The sequence below is a fragment of the Panthera tigris genome, chromosome B1 (genome assembly GCF_018350195.1).
Source record: "Panthera tigris isolate Pti1 chromosome B1, P.tigris_Pti1_mat1.1, whole genome shotgun sequence".
NCBI lineage: Eukaryota > Metazoa > Chordata > Mammalia > Carnivora > Felidae > Panthera > Panthera tigris.
In genome coordinates, this window is record NC_056663.1 from 203,136,261 (window position 1) to 203,153,645 (window position 17,385).

General features: G+C 56.4%; 1 protein-coding gene across 4 annotated transcripts in view; it reads left to right on the forward strand.

The window, feature by feature from the left end:
- Positions 1–1,982: 1,982 nt before the first annotated feature.
- Positions 1,983–17,385, forward strand: part of LETM1 (leucine zipper and EF-hand containing transmembrane protein 1) — a 37,366-nt gene continuing 21,963 nt past the window's right edge. For 2 of the 4 annotated variants that reach the window (XM_042985144.1, XM_042985145.1), the window contains exons 1-3: positions 1,983–2,281; positions 7,470–7,530; positions 13,042–13,492. In XM_042985144.1, coding sequence (XP_042841078.1) covers positions 2,203–2,281; positions 7,470–7,530; positions 13,042–13,492 — 591 coding nt within the window. In that variant the 5' untranslated portion in view covers positions 1,983–2,202. Of the gene's footprint in view, positions 2,282–7,469; positions 7,531–13,041; positions 13,493–17,385 lie in introns of those variants that run through there. The other 2 variants (XM_042985143.1, XM_042985146.1) reach the window with 2 other exon arrangements.

Here is a 17,385-nt window from a genome sequence, read left to right on the forward strand (position 1 = left end):
ATGATCCTGAGATCAAGAGGCACAGGCCCCCCTCCACTTGTTTCTTTGTATTTTTTACAAACTTGTTATAATAAGCACATGCTCCTTACCTAACTAGAAAACCCAAAGTTTAAAGTTACTCTTGAAAAAATGAATTTCTCTAGGGGTATCTGGGTGGCTCAGCTGGTTGAGCATCTGACTCTTGGTTCTGGCTCAGGTCATGATCTTGTGGTTTCGTGGGTTCATACCCCACCTCAGGCTCTGTGCCGACAGTGCAGAACCTGCTTAGGATTCTCCCTCCCTTTCTCTCTGCCCCTCCACTGCTCATGCTGTCTCTCTCTCAAAAATAAATAAACCTAAAAAAATTAATTTATCTAAAACTCTATCCTGGCAGAGCTGTAGAAAGCATCCCAGATGGTGTTCAGAAGCGCCCACCCCCACCCCCTCAACATTCCCTCAGTGGACACCCTATTTTTGGCTTCTCCCTCTCATGCAACCTGGCTAGGCCAGAGGTGAAACATCCCAAGGGGAAGTGAACGATGTTGCCACATTTCCTCACACCAGTCCCTCAACCCCTGGGGCAATACTGAGGCAAGTGGGGCTTTCCCTCCACTCACTGTCCTTCAGAGTCCCACGGACTTCTCATTCCCCCTGTGGGGCCTGCCTCCTTGCCCCTTGATGGCTTTGGAACAGAGCCTTCGGGAGCTGAGGGCCAATGCCAGCTACCAGCACTAACACAAGCTTTCTCCTGCACTTGCGGCTTTGAAAGACCAGTTCTGTCTGGTCCTGAGCACCTATTTGCCAGGACTCAGACCTGACCCTGGGTAGGGGGACAACGATTGCCCTTCCTTATCCCATCCTTGCCTCCTGGGGAATGTATAGAAAAGAAGCCTGGCTTTATGGTATTTTTGGCTTTGGAGGCTTCAGTTTCAGGAATCCACGTGCTTAGATTAACTGCAGTTGAAGTCTCACTGCCCAGTGCCAATGCAAGCACCGCCTATCATCTCCCAAGTGCCCTGTACTACCTAGCTCCATTTTCTCCCACCTGAGATGGGGACTGCAGACCCATCCCAGTCCAGCGTCAGGCAGTTCTGGTGCAGGAAAACCACTTCAGGCGGGCTATTTCTTCCTGAAGGTGAGGGCTGAGTGCTGGAGGAGCCTCCTAGGGAGAACGCCATTCAGCCAAATTCAGTCTCTTTAGAGTGGGGAGCCTGCTAAGACCAGGAGTTCCACATTCGCGCACCCCGGAGAACAGATTTGCACTGAGCACGCACTGCAGGACCTTCACCAAGCGACACCCTGGGATAACATTAGCGAAAAAGAGTCGGGCAGAAGAGGCCAGAAGGAGGGAAAACACCTTCCAAGCAAAAGGTCGGAGAGGAGCAAAGCATGGGAGGGCGGAAGCAGTGTGGCGCGTCCCGAGAAAGCGCCTGGTGCCACTGGGCTGGAGCGCAGGCTGGTGGGAGTGGCCTTCCGGGGAAGACCTTGTCCACTGGGCCCCAGGAGCTGGCCACCCCATTTCGCCCAGCCTGCCTTCCCTGCGTCACCTCATCCATCCCCGCACGACCTTCGCGGATAGGACACCGTCTTAGGAAAGGGGAGTGTGGGGCTCAAAGGTCCTGCACGGAGAGATCTGGGAGCAGGCGTTTGAGCGGTCAGCCCGGTGGGCCGGGCCGCGAGGTAGGGGCGCCGCCCTGGGCCGGATCCGAGACCGACCAAGGGTCAGCCATTCCAGCCGGGCCATTCAGCCTCCGCAGGGCCCTCCCCGAAAGCGTCCCCGCGGCCGGACGCCGAGCCACCGCCGCTCGGACGCGGAAGGGCCCAGCACGCGTGCGCAGCGGGCACGCCCGGCCGCGCGCCGGCTGCGCGCTGAGACCCAGAATGCCGCGCGCCCTCGGGGGCCGGCCGTCGCGGGGCATGCCGGGACCCGTAGTCCGCGGAGGCGCGGGCCCGCCCCGCACCTGGAGGGCGGCGGGCGCCCGAGGGGCCCAATGGGAGCGGCGGCCCGGCCGCCCCGCCCCGCGCCGCCGGACGCTGTGCCGGGACATGGCTGCCGCCGGTGCCGGGTCGTTGAGCTGAGTGTCGGCCGCCGGGAGCCAACCGCCGCCCTCAACCGTCCGCGCGGGCGGGCCGAGGCGCCGGCGGGCCGGCGAGCAGTCGCGGCCGCCGCGGAGGACGGGGAGGCAGCAGCAGGAGGCCGGAGCGGCCGCCGCAGCCGGGCACATGGCGTCCATCTTACTGAGGAGCTGCCGCGGCCGGGGGCCCGTTCGCCTGCCGCCGCCCCGCGCCGCCGCCCCGAGGGGTAAGCAGCCGGCCGGGGCCGGGTGGGGGCTGGGAGCCGGGACAGCGCCGGGGCCGGCGGCGGCAGCGGCAGCGGCGGGGGTCCAGGGGCTGGGATGGGACCCGGGGGCCAGGGGCGTTAAGAGGGCCGGAGCAGGGGGGTCCGGGTGTCCCGGCCGGGGCCGAGACCGGCGGGCGGCAGAGGGCCTCGGGCCCAGCGGCCCCGCGACTCCCCGGCGCGAGGCGGCGCCCCGGTGGGGTGGGTGGGTCGGGGCGCTCGGGCGCGGCCCGGGGCTGGGGTCACGCCGGGCCGGGACTTGGGGCGGCCTCGCCCCTCCGCCCCGCCCCGACCAGCCGGTTGCCGGGGCGTGAGTGCCGCGTGCGGGGCGGCCCGGCGCGGGCGGCGGCCTGTGACTCACTCGCGCTGTGACCTTAGCCGCCCGGCTGCTGGCCGCTGCGTCCAGAGCGGGTTTGGGAAAGTTTTTTGAAGGGAGCGCGCTGACGGCCAGCCCTGGGGCTGTCTGGGCGCTCCTCTCGTGGTTAAGCTTGGTGGAACGTGGTATTCACTCACGAGGACAGTCGTGCCCTTGGGCCACGTTTAGGACTCTTCACAAGAGACGGCCTGGGTCTGCCGCCTTGTGGGACATCCGTGGGACCGATATCCGTATAGGACTGTGTGGGGCATGTGTAGAGGGGCCCCAGGCCTTGCCGTGCATGGCCCCAGGCTGGCCCCTTTGTACCCCCAGGCTCTGTGACCCTAGCTGTCCACACAGATCACACCTAACTCGGGGCTCTTAGGGGTTCACATGTCAGCAGCCCACACCCCCTTTCTGACTCTCTCCCCTTTGACATTAACCTTTCTGAGTTCCTTATTTGTAAGATTGGGACTTGCCCTACAAAATTTAGATTCAAGTAAAATAAATTTCAAGGTACTGTACAATTCACAAAAGCACTCCCAAGAAACACGATTCTTGTAATTTTTAAGTGATGGCTGGTTGGCTTCTTAGAACTTTGGAGCCATGGGAAGGGCATTGGGCCGCAAGAACTGACGGTGTGAATGGTCTAGGTGCCCCGTCAGCCTCCCATCTTACCACCTGCCCTCAGAGTTTTCCGTGTTTAGGATGGTAATGAAAATGGTTTGGCCACTTCACGGCTCTGTGGCGTGTTCACAGTTTACAAGTTAGCGGAGTTTGACCTGTGGTGGCATCGTTCTGGGACCACCGGCGTTTCCTGTAGTTGGCACTGTTCTGTATTACACAGGAGGGGGCTGAGAGGGGGTCAGACCTCCGGGTTGCTGCGGGACCAACAGGGAATCCAGAGCCTGTGAGACCCAAGACTGGACCGTGGGGCGCAGTCCCAAACCCTCCGAAATGGCACTCCCAGCTGGGCACAGCAGTCCTTCTCTGGAGCACTTTTCCCCATCGTTAACTTCTTTTATCAGTATGGCTCGTTGTCGTAATTAGTAAACCAACTTTGAAGCATTATTATCGACTGAGGTCCTATACTGTATTCGGATTCCTTTCGTTGTGTTCCATACTTTCTTCTGATTTTTGTTTTGTGATTTACATACTCTATCTTTATTCCGCACGTACTTTTCTACTTGTTGGAAACATTTCCTTTACTTGTTTAATTTGCACACATTTTACTCTGATGTCTTTCTTTGTCCCAGGATCTTACCCAGGACACCACGTTACATGTAGTTGTTATTTCTCTTTATAGTCTTGGCTGTGACACGTTGCTCAGGCTTTCCTTGACAGTTCTGAGGACTGTTTAGATCTAGTGTAGAATGCCCCTCTATTGGGATTTGTTTGGCATTTTTTCTGTTTCTTTTTCTTTTTTTAGTTTTTAATTTTTCTTTTTTCTTTTTGAGAGACAGAGTGTGAGTGGGAGAGGGGCAGAGAGAGAGGGAGACACAGAATCGGAAGCAGGCTCCAGGCTCTGAGCTGTCAGCACAGAGCCTGACACGGGGCTCGAGCTCACAGACCATGAGATCATGACCTGAGCTGAAGTCGGACGCTTAACCGACTGAGCCACCCAGGTGTCCCACGTTTGGCATTTTTTCATGGTTAGACTGGGGTTATGTGTTTTGGGGAGGAAGATCACAGGTGTGATGTCCTCATCACATCGTGTTTAGGATGCCTGCTAGCAAGATGAGTTTTGTAGTCAGTATTGACCTTGATCACTGGGCGGAGGTAGTATTTGTCAGATTTCTCCACAGTGGGGAGTTACTTTTCACCCCCTTTTTGTGCCATGCTTTGGAAGTTGCTGTGTGGGGCACATACTTGGGAGTGGGCTGGGGCCCTGTAGCGGGGGGACTGACCGGGTTTGCCACAGACTGGGTGAGAGCCGTGAGGTCTTGGCCTTTGGCGACTATCGAAACCGGGGAGGACTCGGGGAGGACTCGGGGAGGAGCAGGCCGGGGCAAGCCCTGGGTTCTCAGAGCTGTTGGATGGGAAGTGCTCAAGGGACCTCAGAGTCTCCTATGCTCACAGGTATTCCAATGCAGGGTGCCGGGGAAGGTGCTGGAGGGTGGGTAGGGAGGATCCTGCCTGGAGCAGCTGGTGGAGAGAACCCAGAGAGCCCTGTCTCCTGGAAACCAGGTGGAGAAGGTGTGGGATATGATGAAATACACTTGGTCTGTGCCCTGTCCCTGTTCCCAGCAGAGCTCTTAGAACCTTTGATAGTTCCTGCAACAAAGCGGTGTTTTGTGTTATTTATAATGAGCCCCCTTTCTTCACACCTATGCTAACAAGGTACCTGAGATTAGAGGGTTGGCTCTTCCAGCCCAGCCCCGACCTTCAGAGATGGGAAGGGATCTGGGGATTGAGTTCAGGCACCAGAGGCCGAGGCTGTAGTCAGTCACGCCTAGGTAAGTGAGGATGACTCTTGACTAGGGAGGCTTGGGGAGCCTCGGAGTTGGTGGCTTCTGCAGATGTGGACCCCACAGGGACAGAGGCTCCTGCCCTTAGGAGTCTTGGAGACCTTCCTTGGGTACCTCACCGTCTGGCTGTTTTTCCTGTCCTGTCTAATAAACTCTAATAGTAGGCAGAACACTTTGCTGAGTTCTGTGCTGTTCTGGAGAATTAACAAAACTGAAGGTGATCGTAAGAACCCCCAAATCTGTAGCTGGCAGATGTGTGGGTGGCCTGGGGACCCTGCTTGCAGCTGGTGTCCCTAGTGAAGCAGTCTTGTGCTGAGTGCTTAACCAGTGGGTTTGCATTAACTCCGGATAGAGTCAGAATTGAATGGTGGTTGGGGCGCCTGGGTGGCTCAGGTCATGATATCACAGTTCATGAGTTCGAGCCCCGTGTCGGGATCTGTGCTGACAGCTCAGAGCCTCAAGCCTGTGTTGGATTCTGTGTCTCCCTTTCTCTGTGCCCCTCCCCTGCTCGTGCTCTGTCTCTCGAAAAATAAAATAAAACGTTAAAGGAAAAAAAAAAGAATTGAATCGTGGGTTGCCCAGTTGGTGCTGGAGAATGGGTTGTTGGGAAAAAAACAAAACAAAAGGACTTCTAGAAGGAAAGAGTGGCCCACCCATGAGCCATATCTCAAGAGTCCCCATCACCTCCAGGAATGGGGTTTCTCAGAGGGCCAGGGAAGCCTTCGGAGTGGGGAGATTGTGGGAAGGGACCAGGTGGGACTGGGATGCACAGTTCACACAATGTAGAGATGGGGGGTAGGCCAGCAGCTCTGGGAGCTGTGATGGCTTGTGTGCTTGCTGGGGGTGATGGCTTGTGTGCTTGCTGCGGGGGGGGGGGGGGGCAGTGTGCAGGGGAGTGCGTAGGGCAGGGGTGTGGGGGGCAGCCCAGGATGGGAATGCAGGGGTGGGTGTCCAGGGTGGGGGTGCACTGGGGGAGTGTACAGGGCAGGGGGCTGGCCCAGGGAAGAGGATATGGAGGGTGTGCAGGGCAGGGATGCAGAGAGCAGACCCAGGACAAGGGGTGGGGGGGTGTGCAGGGCAGGGGGCTGGTCCAGCGCAGGGGTGTGTGTGTGGGGGGGGGGGTGTCCAGGGTGGGGGTGCAAGGGGGGAAGTGTGCAGGGCAGGGGGCTGGTCCAAGTCTGGGAGTCCTCTGTTTGGTCCTCAGCTAGAGTGAGAAAGACTTGGTGTGATTGGAAATGTGGTGTTTGAAATGGAAAAGGTTACTTTACGAACCACAGTGACCACATGTGAGCCCAGACCCCAGCTTAAAACAAGGCTGTCACTCATACTACAAGGTCCTAAATTTAATGTTTGATGGGAATATGAGAGTTGCCTATGATGACATCGGGCTCCTTCTGAGTTACATAAAGTGACAAGGGGAAGTGTGTGTCTCCAGAGGATCCACTGGGAGCAGCTTGGATCTGCCCTGCCTGGTCTGCTCCGAGCTTGTCCAGGAGTCGGCACCTGTCCCCTGCCGTGCCTGTCTTCTCTCCTCCCTTCTCACGCTGGCTCCCCGAGTAAGGCCTCGGCACCCCAAGCCCGCTCTGTGCACTCCTGCTGCCTGAGGGTCTTAGGGTGCTGGCCCGGCTTTCCAGCCCTGCTCTGCCCTGCCAGCACGGTGCCTGTGGCCCTGCCGCCCCAGGATTGCCAGTGCCTGTCTCGTCCCCTCCACCGCTTGTGTCCGCAGCACAGGGTCTGAGCACAGGTCGTGTGACTGGACTTGGAATTTATGCTCAGGGAAAGTGTCAAAACTACACGAAAATCCTAAAAGCGTGCTGTACGCTCAGCGGTAGTGTTTATCCAAGATATGGTTTACTTGCGGTGTTTGGTCTACGAGTGGTTCTCATAACCCTCGCCCTCCTGTGGGCAGAGAAGTTGGGGGGCCCTTTGGATCAGGCCCTTGCTTGCCCTGTGGGGCTGTCTGTGCACTGGGGGGTCCCGCGCAACTGCGCAGCAGCTGGAGCGAGTAGGGAGGGGTCCCGCCTGGGGAGACCTTCAGGCCCGGGCTCTGGGCCCTCGGCTGGTGGAGCCCGGTGTCCCCGGTAGGGGTGCGTGAGGCCAGGGGCTGCCTCAGGTCCCCCTTCTTCCCTAGAGCTACCCCAAGACACCGTGTTCCTAATGTGTCCCTTCGCTTAGCAACACCCTGAAACCTTCCGGCACTCGGAACACGCTTCCAGACACGTACTCTGTGAAAGACACGGGGCACCCTTTCGGGCTCTAAAAGGTGGTGTTGGTATAAAACGCCTGGTTTGACACTAATTTTCTTGCTTTTTCTTTGTCTCTGTCATAGGTAGTCTGGGAGAGCCCGCTTGTCTCAGTTGTGCCAACGCCGTGGGGTTGATAAGCCACTTGTAAGTAAATCGTCACTTACCGTCCTTCTGTAAGCGGGAGCTTGGAAGTGCTCGAGTGACATGTGACTCCTGATTGTGGGGAGACAGTACCTCCTGCTTTGCTGTTTTTGTTTTTCTTTCTTTTCACCCTTTATCTTTTCATTTTGAAACATAACCACATGTTAGTGGGTCTTTGGAAAATAAACATTCATAATTTCAGTGTCTGTTACAAATATTGTTAGCATTTTGATGTATTTTATTCTGGTCTTTTGTTCACGCATCTGTTTTTTATTTGTTTATTTAAATGCTTTTTATTTAGTTTTGCGAGAGTGCGAGAGTGTGAGCAGGGGAGTGGCAGAGATGGGGGGGACAGACGATCGCTCTGTGCTGATGTCAGCAAGCCTGACGCGGGGCTTGAACTCACAAACCGTGAGATCCCGACCTGAGCCGAAGTTGAGCATCTGACTTCCCACTGAGCCACCCAGACGCCCTCGCACGTCTGTTTTGGAAAGCTGCGCCGGGTACTTCGCACCGCGTGCTTTGCCCTGCTCACACGGCTGCTGTTTTCAGTGGCTTTTCATGGACTTTGCAAAAAGACGTTGGGTGCTCCACGCAGCATTGCAGGTGTGGGGCTCCCTCGGTGAACACACTAGACCCTCGCTTGAACCCCGTTTGGTCCTTCACGGAGCGTCATGTTGAGCGAGTGGTGGCCGCAGGGCTTACTTACCCCCACCTGGTTCTGGGGATATGTCTGGAGTGTGGATTTAGCCCTTCCCTCTGGTGAGAAGTCTGTGATACTGTTGTGAGGCTTGGAGGGCTTCCTGGAGGGAGTGGCATCCACTCTTCCCTGTCCGCTGTCGCAAATGGACTTGAACTTCTCTCAGGGTTCCTGTTCTCTCCCACCTGCATTCCCTCTGCCCAGCATCCCTGAGCACAGTTTCTTTCTGATCCCCCTCACCTACGTGGTGGGATGCCCAGACCTTTCTTCCTGATACCAGGCCCTTGTCCCAGACACCCAGAGTGGAGCCTGTCTCTCCCTTCCATCCCTGATTCTCCCTGTTGGGAGAGTGCAGGACCCCCTTCCCAGGTGCCATCCAGGTGGCCCCTCACAGCGTCTTGCCCATGGAACCATGGGGGCTTTTAAGTTTTTTTACTCATTTGAGATCGTTAATTTGTTACCTCATCTGGAGAGGGGCCCCTGAGTGGCTTGGCTCAGTCAGCTAAGCGTCCGACTTCGACTCAGGTCATGATCTCACGGTCCGTGGATTCGAGCCCCACAGTGGGCTGTGTGGTGACAGCTCAGAGTCTGCTTGGGATTCTCTCTCTCTCTCCCTGTCTCTCTGCCCCTCTTTTGCTTGTCTCTGTCCCTCTCTCTAAATAAATAAATATTTTTTTTAAACAGACCTTTTTTCTCTCTCACGTGAAGGTCACTTTCTTTGTGTAGGCCACGTGCATTAATTGAAGGCAGTTCCCAGATGTGTTGGATTTGGTCTCGTTAATGGACCTCTTGTCTCATTTTTTGAGTGGTTATTGCTGGCACGTAAGTTACCAGCTGTCTTGTGTCCAACCACTTCTCACAGCTCCCTTTACTAGGTTTTAGCTCCTTCTATAACACCTTTCCTTAGTGGTGGGGGTGGTCCTGGGACGTGGCCACAGTAACAACGAGTGTTTCTTCCTCTGTCTAGCTCTTGCTTCTGCTGCTTTTGGGTTCTGTCCGCAGCCGGGTCTCGCCAGAAGAGCTGCAGGCAAGAAGTAGAGTGTCTAGTGTTGAGTCTGGAAGGTTGGCCTTTGTTTCTAGTACTCTCTGCTATGTCTTTTTATTCGTAGTGCGCGAAAATGTTTTTATTAGGAATAGTGTTGAATTTTTCAGGCACCTTTTAAGAGTCAAATGTACCTGCATTTAATATTCATATTAAAATATAAGCACTCTGTGCTTTATTAACATGAATTTTTATAAGTTAACAATTTTTAGAAAATTAAACACTTTTTTTTACAAAGTTAAGCAATGAGGGGCACCTGGCTGACTCAGTCTGTGGATCATATGACTCTTGATTTCAGGGTCGGTCATGAGTTCAGGCCCCACGTTGGGTGTAGATTACTTAAAAATAAATGAAATAAAATTATATGTAAAAAAAAAGAAAAAAAGGAAAGTTACATAATGAGAACTATAAAGCTGTTTTGCTGAACTCATGCATTTGAAATGAGCAGTTATAGGTGAGAGTTGAAGTTTTATATCACATCCAGCACACGTTACTTGTTATTTTGATGGCACAGGTGAGTACCGGTGACCCTTGAACAAGAACGCAAGGCGGGGCTGGGGGCGCTGGCCCCTCCCTGTGCAGTCGAAAGTGCACCTGTAACTTTTGACTTCCCTGGAACTTAGCTACTGACAGCCTGCCCTTGACCGGAAGCCTTGCTGAACATGAAGAATCAATTGACACGTGATTTGTATATGTATCATATGCTGCGGTCTTACAATAAAGCAAGCTAGACAAAAGAAAACTTAAGAAAATGGTTAGGAGGAAACGCTTACGGGACTGTCCCGTGTTTATGAAAAAGCCTCGGCGTGGACGCGGTCCCGGCACAGAAGTCCGTGCGTGGCGCGGGCCTGTGTGGTGGCAGCGCCCCGTGAGGGGGTCTGTCATCTCAGTTTTCAGCTCTGGTGGTCCCGACCCCAGAGCGTGAGCGGCTGCGGAGTTTCTGATCCAGGACCACTCGATCGATGGGCGTTATCTAGCTGCCCTTGACCTCCTTTATCCTAAAAGTGAAGGCAGAGAGGGAGTCCAGTAAAGTGCAGCCCCTTGGTCGCAAAGCCCCCCAAGCACAGGGGGTCGTTCGGCGGGAGGACGGGGCTGCCGTGAGGCTCTCGGGCTCCTGCATGGGACCACTCGGAGGGTTGGTGGCGGGTGCTTGCCTGGCCCCCGGAGTGTCCTGCAGGGTGCACTGGGTACCACAGGGCCTGGAGGGCGCTAACAGGGGTCCCAGTGCCGTGGGCGGCGGCCTCCCGTTCCCCAGCTGAGGGGCACCTCGTCCTGCGGGCAGTGTCACCTCTTGTCTCTGGGCAGAGAGGCACCCTGCGCTTCGGGAACCATTCCTCCTGGTCCTGGGACCGGTGGCTTTATTGTCCGCCTCTGCTTCCCTTGCTTGTTGCCGCTGTCGCCGCCCTTGCTGATGCCATGTCCCTGAAGAACTGAACGTGGCACGTTGAGGGTTGGCGCCCTCCGTGGCCCAGCCGTAGGCCGTTGTCTGGGTGGGCTGTCCCCTTGGGAGGGGGACGTGTCAGGTGGCCCGCAGGTGTTGTGCCTGTGGCATCTTTTCAAGGGTCCAGAAGGTGCTGTGGGGAGAGCAGGCCTGGGTCCCTCTGCCTGCCATCCTGTGTTCGTGCGGCTGATGCCATGAGGCCTGGGAAATGCTCTGACCCGCAAACCACTCCTCTGCCAGGTGCTGCTTAGGACTTCTCTCCTTTTTTTTTAAGATTTTTCTTTTCTTTTCTTTTCTTTTCTTTTCTTTTCTTTTCTTTTCTTTTCATTTCATTTCATTTCATCTGTTTATTTGAGAGAGAGAGAGAGAGAGAGAGAGAGAAGATACCAGGCGGGCTCCGTGCTGTTAGTGCAAAGCCCATTGTGGGGCTCGATCTCGCAAACTGAGAATTCACAAACCCCATGATCAAGAGTCGCATGCTTGGGCGCCTGGGTGGCTCAGTCGCTTGAGTGTCTGACTCTTGATTTCTACTTGGATCACAGAGGTTGGGCTCTGTGCTGTGTGTGGAGCCTGCTTAAGATACTCTCTCTCTCTCTCTCTCTCTCTCTCTCTCTCTGCCCCTTTCCCTTGCTCATACTCTCTGTCTTCAAAAAAAAAAAAAAAATTATGCTTTTTGAAAACAGCTAAACCTTTCTGGGTAGAATATTGGTAATGTTAGTTTCTAGCGTGCTTGAAGATAGCCAGATCCCGGAGCCTCGCTGGCCCCAGTGGATATGCTGGGTGCCTTTCAGCTTGCTGTGTTTTCGCGAGTCTCTGCTTTCGCCTGTTGGCTGTGCTGTCCAGCGCCGACATCACGCCTTCTTGTGGAAGCCACTTGCTTCCTTGTTCGTTGAGTGTCGGGAGCCTGGATCATTAAGTTCGACAGAGACAGGATGGCAGGCTGATCCCTGCATCAGGAGGTGAGGCTGAGGCACAGAAGGCACAGTCTGTGGCCACAGTCCCACAGCCGCAAGTGACCGAGCGGGTCTGCTGTGCTCTGTGCAGCCTGTCCCTCGGCAGCTGTGACCCAGTCAGGGCAGGGTGGGTTCAAGGCCGCGCCCTTCCCGCTCAGGTGTTGACTGTGGGGCTCTGGGGCTCACGGCACAGGACTGACCCTGCCCTTTGAAGGCAGGAGGCCGTTGAGGGGTTGCTCGATGGGTGGCGGGTGGTGCCCTGTGCCAGCTGCACCCACGTGATGCAGGCTGTGAACCGAGGCGGGCACGCCTCTGGCTGTCCTTCAGCATTCCCCACCTGTAAGAGGTACAGCTGGACCGGATGTTCCCTGGCTTCCTCCAGCCCCGATTGGCAGCTGCCAGCTCCCTGGTGGGTGTCGTATGCACCTGGCGCTCTGGGTACTTCACGTGTCTATTACTGCACACATTTACAGAGGACGCTCACGAAGCACAGAGAGAGGTTAATTAACTTGCCCGAGGTCTCAGCATTAAGTAGTGGATTGGAATTTGGGATGGGGCGGGCAGCTGCGGAGCCCCGGTCCCGTGAGATGCTCCAGCCGACGGGAAGAGGCTGGGCTTGTGTCGGTTATGAGCACGGGCCTATGAGCTGACTTGGAGCCTGTGGCCTCCCGGGGGTGGGGGGAGCGTCGTCCAGTGTGACGGGTGGGGTACGAAGGAGATCCCGGGGCTCCAAGAGTCGTGCAGGTAAGGTGTTCCAGCGCTGGATGTCATCGAGGCTCTGGGCTGAGCAGAAGCAGCAGCGTGGGGAAGACGGAGGAGCGGCGGGGCGTGATTCGTTGGGTTTTCGCCACTTGGTACAAACGTCTCTGCTGGACAGTGCACGGGTTTGGGTCCCCGTGGATTTGAGCGTCCTCGCTAACTTCCGAGGCTCGCTCAAGAACTGCAGATCTTCGTAGAAAGTCACCTGGTAGGGAACAGACCTCCCTGCCCTGCCTCCACCCCCCCCCAATTCCCCAAGTCTGGGAAGCCGCCTGGGAGACCTGCCCCGAGGTCGGTTCTGTAGTCCGGGGGTCAGGGGCCAAGCTCTGCTATTTGTGTCCAATCTGCCCTTCCTTCGAGCCCCCGGCCCCTTGGTGCCCTGGTGCCACCTGTGAGCCCACGGGGGCCGACTGCTCTCAGTCCCTCGCACAAGCCCCTTCCCAGCAGCCCCTCTTCCTCCTGATGTGTTTCCCGGGCACGCAGACGCGGTGGGGAGTCGGTGTCGGTGCTGGGAAGATTGAGTGTCTGTGTGGTTGTGACGCAGCCTGGCCCGTGTCGTGCTTGCGGGTTTGAGGTGCCAGGAGGTCGCCCCTCATCGCTGTTTTCCTCTCTCTCCAAGGAATGTCTCGTTTCGCTGCTGCACTCCTGCCCACCCCGTGTACCTGTCCTTCAGGACCGATCCCCGTGGCTGCTGGACTGCGAGGCCCGGGCGCGTGTGCTCGGTGGCCCGAGTGCCGTGGGCCCCCGCCCCCGCTGGCCTGTTGGTCACAGGGCCTCAGTTCCTCCCCACGCGCTGCTGGCACTCCACGCCCCCGCTGGGTGACGACTCTGTGGTGGAGAAGTCCCTCAAGTCCTTGAAGGACAAGAACAAGAAGCTGGAGGAGGGAGGCCCCGTGTACAGCCCCCCGCCGGAGGCGACCGTGAGGAAGTCCCTGGGGCAGAGGGTCCTGGACGAGCTGAGGCACTATTACCACGGCTTCCGCCTGCTCTGGATCGACACGAAGATCGCGGCGCGCATGCTCTGGCGGGTCCTCCACGGCCACAGCCTCACCCGCAGGGAGCGCAGGCAGGTAATGGGCGCTCGGCAGCTCCCGGTCGGGCCGCCTCTTACGTGCTTTCAAATACTTCCGGGGCTTTCCTTCTGCCACTTGTGGTTAGAAGATAATAATAACAACAGGAAACTCTAACCGTGAACCTCCCTGTACCACCGCTGATAATCTCTCGGTGCCTCCGCGGCCAGAGGGCCTCACACACCCCGTCTGTGGTCTCCCGTCGCTCTGGCCTTGTGCCACCGCGTTGGCCTTCTTTCCTGTCGGAGGCCTGTGCCCACCCCAGCGGACTTCTTTTGCAGGGTAGCTGCCTTTTCTGTCTCGTTGCTTTCCAGATGTCTGTCTTTAGGGCTGTGCTTCTCCCTCTGTGAGCTGGGTCTTACTTGTTGGCTCTGAGCTCCTGACTCAGGTCTCACCTCTGTCATCGGCTCCAGAACCTGCCCGCCCACCGGCTCTTTAGCTGCCGGGAGCTCTGGTTCAGCATTCGGTACGCCAGCTTTCTCCGCCATTCACCAGCTCTTTTATTTTTAAACCTGTTTCTTCATGTTTATTTATTTGGAGAGAGAGTGAGCGTGAGCAGGGGAGGGGCAGAGAGAAAGGGAGAGACAGAATCCAACTCAGGCCCCTCACTGTCAGCCCAGAACCTGACTCGGGGCTTGAGCCCACGAACCGCGAAATCTTGATCTGGGCCAAAATCAAGAGTCGGACGCTTAACCGACTGAGCCAGCCAGTCACCTCTGCCCTTCACCAGCTCTTGAAAAAAGACTGTTCCTATTTTTCAGGAGCTCAGACCTTCTGGGTGTCGTATTTTGCCTGAAATAACTGACAGTTACACTGTGGACTTTTCTTTCTCCCCTTCTTGCTCTTTTCTGGTGAGTCCCCAGGGGCCAAGGGGCAGCTTTAAGTTCTCAGTGCCCTAGGATTCTCCGAGGAAAGGTGCAGAAATGTCTCTTCCCTGGAAGTTGACTGCCAGAAGATTCCTTTGTGAGAAAACAAGGACTTGACTTTAACGCAACCTGGGGAGTTGGCCGTTATGGGTGAGAGTTCCTCTGGCTTCTGATTTCATACGTGTTCTCAAGAACTTCTGGAGAACCTGGGTCGTGGTTGTTTGACTGGCTGGGATTTCCCCTGGGATGCCACGTTAGAAGGGAGCAGATGGAGAATTGAAAGAAGGATAGTTGTATTGGAATTTCAGGATCATCCTGTTAGTGTCTTTCGGATGTTGATGACGAGGCGTGTTGTTGAGTTAATCACAATGTAATGCTTTGTATCCTGGACTCCCGAGCGCTGCTCCCCTACCCCGCGAGAGCTGTGTGCATTTGCTGCTTCCGTGAGGATGATGAGACTTCGTAAGAACAAAAACAAAAGAGTGGGAGCAGATGAGCACGTCCCAGCGAGAGGTCCCAGTGAGAGGCCCCAGCGAGAGGTCCCAGGGAGAGGTCCCAGGGAGAGGCCCCAGCGAGAGGCCCCAGCGAGAGGTCCCAGGGAGAGGTCCCAGCGAGAGGTCCCAGCGAGCGGCCCCAGGGAGAGGTCCCAGCGAGAGGCCCCAGCGAGAGGCCCCAGCGAGAGGTCCCAGCGAGAGGTCCCAGCGAGAGGCCCCAGGGAGAGGTCCCAGCGAGAGGCCCCAGCGAGAGGCCCCAGTGAGAGGTCCCAGTGTGCATATGGACTTGGCAGTGGTAGCACATGGGAGAGGCTTTGTGGGGCTGTGCTTTCTTCTCCTTGTTTCAGGGCCTTCCAGGTGATTTGAATTTGGACAAAATGTTGGCATATAGAAGAGCGACTCTTACAATTAGGATATTTACAAAGGCAAGCGGTTGTAAAATAATTTGTAAGAGTCATTTAAGTGGAAGATTTGAAATGTGAATTTAACTCTTGCTGTTGTCGTGAAGCAGAATTCACCAAACGTTGGGTTGTTCCCCCCTCAGGGAACGTGAGCTGGGTTTGGACCACTGTGAGACAAGTTAGCTGTACCCCACTGGCGGGGCGTGGTTGCCATGGTGATCCTCAGTCCAGAGGAGGCGCAGTCCAGACACCTGGTGTATGTGCTTGGCCGAGGCTCCAATGGGGCGAAGGTGCCATCTGTGGGATTATGACTGACCACCTCTGAGTCAGAATCCTGCCCAGGCGGAATGATAGGACAGCGCCACGGGGCCTCGATGGCCTCGGATGGCTGGTCCCCCGCCGGCCCTGCCGGCTGGCCCTGGTGCGTCGGGACCAGGGTTGGGTGCCGAGAGCCCCTCGTCCTGGGCAGCAAGGCCGCCCCCTTGCCTGTCATGCAGCGCACGTTCATGGGGGAACCTGGTGCTTTAAACCATTCGTGGACGACCGGTTTCTGAGTGGTGGCTTCCCACATAGCACAGCAGCTCCCTCACTGTGATCAGCTGAAAGTCAGCCCTCCTTAAAAAAAAATGAAATGTGAATTTAAGGTCACAACTGTTGAATGCATGCTGATCATGTGAAACAGAGAATGACAGAAATGTCTGAGGATTACTGTGGAATAGAAGTATTGGGAAAGTAGTTTTGTGTTATGACCTTGGGCCCCGTGGACCTGCCGGGTTTGGAAGGACTGTTTCTGTCCCCCAGATGCTCACAGCAGAGTCGGCGCACCCTGGAGATACCTCTCGGTGGCAGTGTGAACGTTGCAGCAGGGAGGATGGAGAAGCAGGGCTGAGGTCTGGTCACGGCATGCGTCTGTTGACAAGCGTCCGGCGGCCGTGCAGGCAGACTCTGTCCCGTTACCGGCCTGCGTTCGCGCTCAGTTAGCCGAGTGTTCCTTTAGGTGCCTCAGCACCGTGCGGGGGGCTGCAGCCGGGGCCTGGCCGGCGCGCTCCCGGGGGCTCTGGGGAGCCGAGGGCGGGGGGCCTTCGGGAAGGGGCTCCTCTTTCCAGAGCTTTCCCAGCACGTGCTTGCTTAAGCTGAAGCACGTCGGAGGGCTGATGGCCTCATCTGCAGCAATGCTCTTGGGACGGTTAAACCGCTCGCTGGTCCTCCTTCGACGCCGGGTATGTGGTTGGGGGTCACCGAGGCTTCTCCGAGGCCCCGCAGTGAGTGTTACGTCCTCAGAGGCTCTGGCTGCACCAGCCTGCTCTCATCTGGTCCTTGACCCCTCCTGTGGTCGAGCCTTGTGCTCCAGCAGATGTGGCAGCAGCGACAGCCTGGTAGCAGTGAGCACACTGGGCCCCCAGCCCTTGGCCTCGCTCCTCCCCACGAGGGGGAACCAGGGCTCCTTGGAGACCGAGCTCAGCAACAGCCGGGACAGCAGTGGTACAAGAGGAGGAGCCTGGGTCAGAAAGTAAAGAAAGAACGCGGGCACCTCTCGGCGTGGCCGGTGTGGAATAAAACAGATTTCTTGTTTCATTTCTTTTTTTTTTTTTTTTTTTTCAACGTTTATTTTATTTTTGGGACAGAGAGAGACAGAGCATGAACGGGGGAGGGACAGAGAGACAGGGAGACACAGAATCGGAAACAGGCTCCAGGCTCCGAGCCATCAGCCCAGAGCCCGACGCGGGGCTCGAACTCACGGACCGCGAGATCGTGACCTGGCTGAAGTCGGACGCTTAACCGACTGCGCCACCCAGGCGCCCCTTGTTTCATTTCTTTCAACAGTGTTGTGCAGTTTCTTTTTTTTCTTAACGTTATTATAAATAGGTTTTTTTGTTATAAAATAAACAACCTAAAATTTACCCTTTGAGCCATTTTGAGGTCTGTGCTTCTGCGGCACTGAGGACCTTCCCAGTGTCGTGAACGTCCCTACCACCCATCTCCAGAACCCTGCCGTCTCCCCAGACTGAAACTCTGCCCCCGTTGCACACTCACTCTGCACCCCCTTCCGGCAGCCCGACACCCACCACCTCCCTTCTGTCTCCGTGATCTGACTCCCCTGGGGCCTCACATAAGGGAGGTCACAGAGCATC